General features: G+C 50.4%; 1 protein-coding gene across 9 annotated transcripts in view; it reads right to left on the bottom strand.

The window, feature by feature from the left end:
- Positions 1-7,075: 7,075 nt before the first annotated feature.
- The window catches only part of SEPTIN12 (septin 12), a 134,997-nt gene continuing 132,096 nt past the window's right edge, over positions 7,076-9,976 (bottom strand). For all 9 annotated transcript variants that reach the window (XM_083152723.1, XM_083152722.1, XM_083152730.1 and 6 more), the window contains one exon: positions 7,076-9,913. In XM_083152723.1, the coding sequence (XP_083008849.1) occupies positions 9,790-9,913 (124 nt within the window). In that variant the 3' untranslated portion in view covers positions 7,076-9,789. The remainder of the gene's footprint in view (positions 9,914-9,976) is intronic.

The raw sequence follows: 9,976 nt of genomic DNA, 5'->3' as shown, positions 1-9,976 counted from the left end.
GAAGACGAGTTTGAGGCTGGCATGGAACGGGTTAGATGTTACATTGCACCAATGCAGAGCACGTTATGACGCTCTAGCTTAAGTACGGGCTACACTAATTGGTCCACGTGTTGGTCCGCCCAAAAAAAAACGTCAACCTTTGCACGCGTAGACGCTTTCCATGTTGACCTGTTGCTTGTGTCGATCTTTTGCCATTGTGGACCCAGTGCATGTTGACCTTTTCGTGACGATCCATTGAGGGCCGGCCTAGTCATTGGGCCTGATTCAGATCTGATCGCACAGCTGTGAATTCGCAGGCCAGGCGATCATTGACATAATACACATTCGTGAGGCCGACCTGCGATACAGGCCTGCTGCTTGTTTATGCGTTCAGTGGGCTCCAAATAAACGCAGCCTAGCCAGCAGGTCTGAATTGGGCCCCTCGTGCAGATAACAGGACGCACAGTGCAGGTGGATGAGGCCGCAGCCAGGCGGGAGTAATGTGAACCTTGTAGTTAATGATTAGTGTGCTGCTGAGTACACTCCTAGCTATGAAGGTGTGTTCTGTCCTGATCACTTTCACAACAGCGCTGGCTGCGTACTGCTCCCAGGCATTTATCATCCTGTTAACTATTGCAATGCCTGAGAGTCAGCTGCCAGCCTGCGCTCACATTGGCCTCGGTGTAGCCAGGAGGACGCTTGTATCATCATATTATTCCCAGCATGTGACGGTGGGGCGGAGGCTCCTGCACACACCACCATGGGACCTGATCCACATACATCTGCCATCACTGACCCTCTCCCTCCAGCTGATGCCAGCCATCCCCCCACCGGGCTGCTCATTCTCTGCCTCCATGGGTGGGGATTATTAGGTTGACAGTCAACCACTATGGGTCGACACGTGAACATTTAAAATGATGGTCTAGGTCCTGCAGGTCCAAACTGTGGCCCTCCAGCTGTTGTGAAACTACACATCCCAGCATGCCTTGCCATAGTTTTAGTATTCTCTAATAGCAAAACTGTGACAAGGCATGATGGGACTTGTAGTTTCACAACAGTTGGAGGGCCATAGTTTGGACATGCCTGCTAGGTCAATATTGACAAAATATCGACACAAGCAAAAGGTTGACATGGAAATAGTTGACACAGGAAAAGTTCAACATGAGTTTTTCCCTTTTTTGGTGTCCGTCGAAATCTGCCGACATTGACACCAAATAATTGTACCACGTCCCCTTGCATGACACGCACTCCGGGCACAGCGCTCGCCACACTATTATAGTCTCCTCTATGTCCACTTGGATCGAGAAGTAAGAACAAGTTAGTTTAAAAAAAAAAAAAATCATGAAAAACTCATGTCAACTTTTTTCATGTGTCGACCATTAATGTGCGTGTGTCGACCTTTTTCCAATATCAACTTTTTCATGTGTCGACCATTAACGTGGCATCAGTGTGCGTGTGTCAACCTTTTGTCAATGTCAACTTTTTCACTTATTGTCCCTCGACTATTAGTGGTCGACATATTAACCGGATACCGCATGGATAACCCTCTGAAAAGTGAATATCGCTGTGTGTCTCCTACACAGGCGGAGATTGTATTAGTAATATCACAGGATCGTTGGCGCACTGCCTACCACTGTTGTCAGATTTGGCACTGTGCAGGCTGGCGCTGAGTTCTCCACAAGTGCCGGCTCCCTGGCACAAAACCATCTCTCTTTCTGCCAGTTTGGGGGAGGTGGGGTGGTGACCAGAAGTTTACTTACTGGGTGTACTGCATTAAATGTCCCAGTGGCATGTCTAGCATGGGAGCTAGGAAGTTGGCACCACCGAGAAACACCCTTTTCATGGAATTTCTGTTGTCGCCTACCCCATTCTGGGTATGAGAGGAAGACTGAAGCAGATGCATCCAGGAATGGCCCTCTCCCTTGTGTACATCCGTGCAGCCCAAAATGCAAGATCTGAGACACTCACTGTCACCGCAAGTGCACGCTGTAATACCGATTAGTGTGCAGTCCACCGTTATCCGTACGCGGTCTCAAATGCATGCGGCTGCAGGTCTGCATGCGCAATTGCATGCAGTGACACCCCCCGACACTCCCATAACACACCCACTGAATGGGCCATTCTTGTGCTCAATACTAGCCCCCTCCCAGTTTCTGCCCATCACTTTTCCGCCACATTACTGTTTCCTTCTGTCCCGACCACTCTGGGCGCACACTCTGTGTAACGCAGGCGCCATACGAGATTGTATGCGGATCTGATTCCAGTCCTGTGTCTGGTCCATGCCATAATGCAGCATGTGCATTAGCCATAGAGCCAGAGGAAATGCTACCTTTGGTGACTGTGGCCCTAATGGTGCCCATACACTTGTGCGATCGGAAGCAATGCACCATAGTAATGCAATTTCCCATCGCATCTTAAGTGTTTTTTTTCCAGGGCTGGCAGGCGGAGGTGTAGTGGAGCTGGCAGCAGGAGACTTGGCAGTAGTCAGTGGAGCTGGCAGCGGGTGGCATAATTTCACTTTTTTTTTTTTCAAAAGACTTTGCGGCCCTCTGATTGGCTGAGAGCTCAGCCAGTCCAGTCTTGTCTTTGAAAATGTTTTTTTTTTTTTCAAATTCTGTCGCCCGCGGCTAGCTCAGCTGACTACCGCCACCCGCCAGCCACATGCTGCCAGCTCTACTACACCTCCGCAGATCGCATTGCAAGCGATCGCATGTGGTTAAAAAACCACATGCGATCGCACATGCAAAGCAATAGAAATTATGTGCAGCACATAGTATCTGGCGACGCAAGATTCGACTGACGGGCATCGCGTCGGGTGACACATGCGATCTGTTGCGGCAATTTATCAAAATCGCATGCCGTATCTCACATGTGTATGGGCACCATAAGACAAGACTTTACAGCATGATGGGGCATATTCCCTGCGGCCACATCATTCATACAAACAGTATGTAACACTGATGCTATGGCGCACTGACAATGCAAACAGGAACATATACTGCAAATGACATGGATCTGTGCACAGATATTGTTGAAACTTTGTAGAGTGGTGTCTATCGCCATCTGGTGGCTTAAGTGAGCAGCGCTGTTTGTTAAAAAAACTGAGAGCTGCTCACTGAAATTAGTAATGCCTCTCTTGTAAACCCCCAGCCAGGGCTGATGCAAGGCACCGGAGCGTCCCAGGCGAGGTGTGATGGGGGCGCCCCGGTGCCCACCGGCTACACGGGGGTCCGCACGGTCGAAGGGGTACCTGCGCGCCCGCAGCAACTTACAGAGCCGATGATGATGGACGGCAGCAGGCAGCACTTCACTCCGGCTGGGCGGTACAGCGGGCGGCTCCCTCTATCCTGGCCGGACGGCGGCACCCGATGGGGCTCTGTAAGTTGCGGTGGGGGCGCCGCAGGTACCCCTTTAGACCGCGCGGACCCCCCTGCTGCATATAGCCCCCACGCCGGATAGCGCCGCAGGGACCCCTCAGATAGCACGGACCCCCCTGCTGCATATAGGGGGGGGGGGGGGGGGGGAGTTCACCTCTGCTCACCTTCGCTCATCTCCATTGGAGGGGACCTGGCTGCACCGAACTGCCGCCCTCCAGTGGCCGGCGCCCTAGACAAATGCCTAAAGGTGGTGCTGGCCCTGCCCCCAGCATGCCAAAGGGCATTAGTAATAAGATTTGAAAAGTCAACTTATTAGAAGGTAATTCAGCCAGAGATCTTAGTTTCATGCATTTTGCAAAAAAAAGTGATACACCTCCGGACCTTGGCAACGCCTCTTTGATACTGGAGGTCCCTACGCTGCATGATAACAGTACCCAGTGGTGTCTGTCGCCATCTGGTGGCTAAAATAAATAATATTCGCCTTAAAAAAGGTTGGTAAAGTATTTTAACCCTTTGAGTTGAATTTGTCAAAATAGGTGTGAAAGTTGACACACAAACACATTTATTCCTCATAATGACCTGTAATGTTACCTTATATAGGAAATATAATCTTTTCTGTCGCCAGCCCCCACCCGAGACGTTCGTGCGCGCCCCGTGGCTACGTAGCTTTCTCTGCCACCCGCCGCCCCTCTGTCCCCCCTATCCCTGCCTTTCTCCCTGTAGTGAAGACGGGCAGGGACCCGCAGCGGTGCCGTCCTGAAACTGGGATCGCCGGATCAGAGGTGCTCCATCTGTAGCCTACAATTCGCATCATTTGTGTGAGGCCACGCCCCCACCCCAAGTGCGCTCCATGGGTGCCCAGTGTTTCCATGGGTGCGCCGATCCCCTGCCTGACACTCCATTTGCGAACGTTTCCGTGAGTGAAAGACTTGCCGAAGGCGCTTGCTCCGGTGGTTTGCACATGCGCATTAGCGCACATGTGCAGACCCCCTCCATTGGGGTCAGGGCCAAATCAGCCCTTTGTATCCATGGTTACTTGTGATTGCTTAGGATGGTCAGTGCTTTACCCCTTTAGAAAATAAAGCAATAGTGTATTCATGTGATTTCAGCAGATTATTTCAGGCAGTTTCATGAATTTGTCCTGTAAGCTGCAGTATTTAGCCCTGTGATATGCAATAAGTGCTTAAAATGGCTGAGGGCTGCATCGGCACAAAGCCATATAATAGCCCTATGTTTTGAGATACTTTGTTAGAAGTAGTGTTTAGGGCTAGTTAGCTTTACAGTAAGTGGGTTTGGCCTCTTTTAGGCATGTGGTCTGCTCTAGTCCTATGAGGAGTGTAGTGGGCGTAGCCAGCTCAGAGTATATTAGGGCAGGTCATGTGATAACCTTCCTCTTGACACTTTGGAAGCCCCTCCCTCCCTGATTTTTGCTTTTTTGTTCTTCATCAATTGGATTTTGATACTGAATTAATTTTATAGACGGCTAATAATTGTAAGCAATACTCTGTTTGTTGTATCACTGTCTCCTTTGTAAAGCGCAACGGAATATGCTGCGCTATATAAGAAACTGTTAATAAATAATAAAAGCAAGATAGGCGGGAAGTCACTACCAGCCAACAGTCAAATCCTTGCATAAGTGGTCAATGTGGGGCACCCCCTTTTGGAAGGACGGCGGGTGTGTCCTTCCCATGTGGGTGGACAAAGAGGGCGTTCCCGTGTGGGAGCATCCATTGCTTTGCCAGTGTAAAGGGTGGTGAGTCCGGCACTAGGCAGGTTACGCAGTTAGGAGGCGGTGGTGAGTCCGGCACTAGGCAGGTTATGCAGTTAGGTGGTGGTGAGTCCGGCACTAGGCAGGTTACGCAGTTAGGAGGCGGTGGTGAGTCCGGCACTAGGCAGGTTACGCAGTTAGGAGGCGGTGGTGAGTCCGGCACTAGGCAGGTTACGCAGTTAGGAGGCGGTGGTGAGTCCGGCACTAGGCAGGTTACGCAGTTAGGAGGCTGTGGTGAGTCCGGCACAAGGCAGGTTACGCAGTTAGGAGGCGGTGGTGAGTCCGGCGCTAGGCAGGTTACGTAGTTAGGAGGCGGTGGTGAGTCCGGTACTAGGCAGGTTACGCAGTTAGGAGGCGGTGGTGAGTCCGGCACTAGCTAGGTTACGCAGTTAGGAGGCAGTGGTGAGTCCGGCACTAGGCAGGTTACGTAGTTAGGAGGCAGTGGTGAGTCCGGCACTAGGCAGGTTACGTAGTTAGGAGGCGGTGGTGAGTCCGGCACTAGGCAGGTTACGCAGTTAGGAGGCGGTGGTGAGTCTGGCACTAGGCAGGTTACGCAGTTAGGAGGCAGTGGTGAGTCAGGCACTAGGCAGGTTACACAGTTAGGAGGCGGTGGTGAGTCCGGCACAAGGCAGGTTACGCAGTTAGGTGGTGGTGAGTCCGGCACAAGGCAGGTTACGCAGTTAGGAGGCGGTGGTGAGTCCGGCACTAGGCAGGTTACGCAGTTAGGAGGCGGTGGTGAGTCCGGCACTAGGCAGGTTACGCAGTTAGGAGGTGGTGGTGAGTCCGGCACTAGGCAGGTTACGTAGTTAGGAGGTGGTGGTGAGTCCGGCACTAGGCAGGTTACGCAGTTAGGAGGCAGTGGTGAGTTCGGCACAAGGCAGGTTACGCAGTTAGGAGGCGGTGATGAGTCCGGCACTAGGCAGGTTACGTAGTTAGGAGGCGGTGGTGAGTCCGGCACTAGGCAGGTTACGCAGTTAGGAGGCAGTGGTGAGTCCGGCACTAGGCAGGTTACGTAGTTAGGAGGCGGTGGTGAGTCCGGCACTAGGCAGGTTACGCAGTAAGGAGGCGGTGGTGAGTCCGGCACTAGGCAGGTTACGCAGTTAGGAGGCAGTGGTGAGTCCGGCACTAGGCAGGTTACGCAGTTAGGAAGCGGTGGTAAGTTGCCTTCTTGTTATTTGAGTTAAGACCTAGTTGACTGGTGCCGGCATTGGTAGCGCCTTGTCTTTGCCATCCTCCATGGTTAGTTTAAACCAGGTCACAAAACCAATAAATGCTTGTTGACCTTAGAAATAACCACGCTGACACCAACGGCTAGATTTCTTAGTGATAAGGTGGCTTAAAAAATATGTAGAAGTGTGCCTTATGGCACTCTAGCTGTTGGGAAACTACAAATCCCAGCATGCCCTGCCGGTTTTAGCATTCCCTAAGTCGTTTAACAAAAGCTGGAGTGCTCATTATTAGAGGATGTCTGCTTCTACTGTACATGCAGCATAATCAGCACAATAACCTTGTGGGGGGGGGGGTACGGTCGGTTGGTCGACCTAAAGATGATCGACAGTTATTAGATCTACACCGTTGCAAGGTTGACAGGGGTCTAGGTCGTCATGGGGTTTTTCACTGTTTTATTGACACGACATGTGCCGACAGGCGGTATTTCATGCCCTACCATCCATTAGGGCGTGGTGGGAGAATAAAATAGTGTGCCGAGCGCAGCGAGCCATGCGAGGGGCACTTAATTCAGTGTCCATGTCAACTGTGTCGTCATTCAGGTAAAAAAAACTGTGAAAAACCCATGTCAACCTAATGTCATGTCGATCTTGTCCCATGTCGACCTAGACCCCTGCCAACCGTGCAGTATGTCGACCATCGTTCAGTCGACCCAATGATCCGTACCCCCTTGCGGCTGTGTGACCTATTCATCCCATCCTACAAAACGAGAGACGTGCCGGTGCCAGGTCTGAATTTTTGTTTTATTCACGGAGCATCTCAGACTGGGACACAAAGAATAGTTATATAAAAAAGCAGATAAAATATGGACCCAATACAGCTATACACAGAACACAGACAGGATGAAAGGGTATCGTACTTTGTAAATACATTGTTAAAAAATATCTGGAAAAAAAAAAAATCTGACATAACATTATATATAAATGCATTTCTCTCTCGTTTATTTTAAACTCTTATATATCGATAAAGGAAACTCTCTGCGCCGTCCAATCAGGGTCTAGACATCGTCCCCGCCCCCCCCCCCGCGTTCCTCAGCCGCAGTCACCGTGGGTTACAGTTACATTCTTGGTCCATTATGTAGAAACGTATAGAAAATGTCTTACGAGAGTACAAAGGCTGTATGCCACGCGCCAGGCACGCTGCTTCGCCCAGGCAGAGAGCGGGCATTGGTTAAAGTCTTGTATCGCCACTCAGCTAGATGGATGGCTGATGTGTACGTAGTGATAGAATTGGATTGGTTGCTACGGGTACCATCACCTCTTTACATTTGTAGAAGTTTTTGTAAATTTACCCCTAAATGTGTATGTCATGGGGAGATGTTTATCGATCCCCGGGAATGTGCAGCGTTAACCATATGGTGGGTATACGCTGAACAATATGCATGATGATTATATTGTTGTCGTGCATATCGTTCCTTAAAATCGGATAGTGTGTACCCAGCTTTAGTAGCTTTGGGTAACTACGCCAATGAATTCCCTCCGAGATTTGATACATCTACCCCTACAGAGCACAGAATGTCGGAGTGTTTGTCACGGATACGGTAGGAAATCCCGACGGTCAAAATCCCGACAGGGTCAAAATCCTGAGTGGGTCAAAATCCCGAGTGGGTCATAATACCGGCAAGGACAAAATCCTCACAATGTCAAAAAAAAATTTTCACAGTTTTTTTACCCCAATGTCGCCGCGGTCGACATGGACACAGTTGGAAGTCAACTGCAGCCCCTCGCATCGCTCACAATGCTTAGGGCACGGTGCCTCGCTGCGCTCGGCACACTATTTTATTCTCCCACCACGCCCTAGTGGATGGTAGGGCATGAAATACCGCCTGTCGGCACATGTCGGGTCAAAAAACTGTGGGTCGACCTGTCGACACAAAGTCATGTTGACTGTTTCACCTGTACATTCTATATGTCGGTATTTTGACCTTGTCGGGATTTTGACTGCATCCCGTTTGTCACATCTACCCCTACAGAGCACAGAATGTCATATACAGGTGTATCGTCACTCGTGTAGCATTTCTGCGCTATATACAGGTGTGTCCTTGTATATACCACACGGGGCAATAATCAGCTGTTTTGAGGGGGCAGTGTAATGTCTTATTCTTTAAGTTTGCCTGAGTCGCATTTCAGATGACTGCGATCGCACAGGAATTAGTGTAAAGTCGCACAACTGAACGTGGCGTGCGATAAAGTTGTGGCGCTTGATACATAGCCACACATGGATGTACAACAATCGGAGCAGTGCAGGTCAGCAAAGCAATGGCGTCGCTTTCCGTTGTTTTATCTTGCACAATTCCGATGCAGCGAGAAAGCCCAGGAGCGGGTGCGCAGGGAGGGGCTGGTGGCCACATCCGAATATCCAACTTCGTACTTGCACACCTTTTCCTCGTGCTCTAACACAATAGCAGTGTAAGACGGATGCAGATTGATAGAATATTGAGGGGAAGATTGGCATTGGTTATTTGGCGCGTTAGATAGGTGTATGCGGTCACATATGTAGCCTATAAAGCATTGTATTGTGTGTTACATACTGTAGTCAGTGAATCCTTAGATTCACCATCGTTGTGTCTTTTGTGTAGCCTTGCAGAAACGGGTATGCCTGCCATATACTGTAGATTGGCACAGTGCATGGGGTGTCTGGTGTGGAGGTTGGCAAGGAGTGGGCGTGTCTGGTGTGGAGGTTGGCAAGGAGTGGGCGTGTCTGGTGTAGAGATTGGCAAGGAATGGGCGTGTCTGGTGTAGAGATTGGCAAGTAGTGGGCATGTCTGGTGTAGAGATTGGCAAGAAGTGGGCATGTCTGGTGTAGAGATTGGCAAAGTGTGGGGGTGCATGGTGTAGAGATCGGAAGAGAGTGGGGGTGCATGGTGTACTGATCGGCAGAGAGTGGGGGTGCCTAGTGTTCCGATCGGCAGAGAGTGGGGGTGCCTGGTGTACAGATAGGCAGAGAGTGAGGGTGCCTGGTGTACGGCAGAGAGTGGGGGTGCCTGGTGTACAGATCAGCAAGGAGTGATCGTGTCTGGTGGAGATTGGCAAGGTTGGTGTCGGTGGTATATATCGGCAGTGAGCTGGTGTCAGTGGTATATTGAGGCAGTGAGTTGGTGTGATAAAACAGCAGTGAGTTGGACCTATAGCGGCAGTGAGCTGGTGTCGGTGGCATACAGTGGCAGTGGCATACAGTGGCAGTGAGTTGGTTTCGGTGACACATAGCAGCAGTGAGTTGGTTTCGGTGACACATAGCGGCAGTGAGCTGGTGTCAGTGGCATATAGCGGCAGTGAGTTGGTGTGACAAAGCGGCAGTGAGTCGGTGTCGGTGGCATACAGTGGCAGTGAGCTGGTGTCGGTGACACATAGCGGCAGTGAGTTGGTTTCGGTGACACATAGTGGCAGTCAGTTGGTTTGTCCATTAGACAGGCACGCTGTTGGAAATATTGCAGACAACTTATACATTGGAGTGATCTTTCATCTGTGCTGGAGTGCCATTCATTTTCTCATTCAGTCTGCTGACTCGATATGTCTCATAGTGAATATTGTGGGTGATGTCTTTCAGATCCTGCAGGTTGGACCTATAGGAAGGAGTAAGTTTAATAAAAATGGTCAACATTGAAATGCCCACAAGCAATCCTCTA

The sequence above is a fragment of the Crinia signifera genome, chromosome 7, assembly GCF_055691185.1.
Source record: "Crinia signifera chromosome 7, ASM5569118v1, whole genome shotgun sequence".
In the NCBI taxonomy this organism is placed as follows: Eukaryota; Metazoa; Chordata; class Amphibia; order Anura; family Myobatrachidae; genus Crinia; species Crinia signifera.
This window is presented reverse-complemented; position numbering and strand designations above follow the sequence as displayed.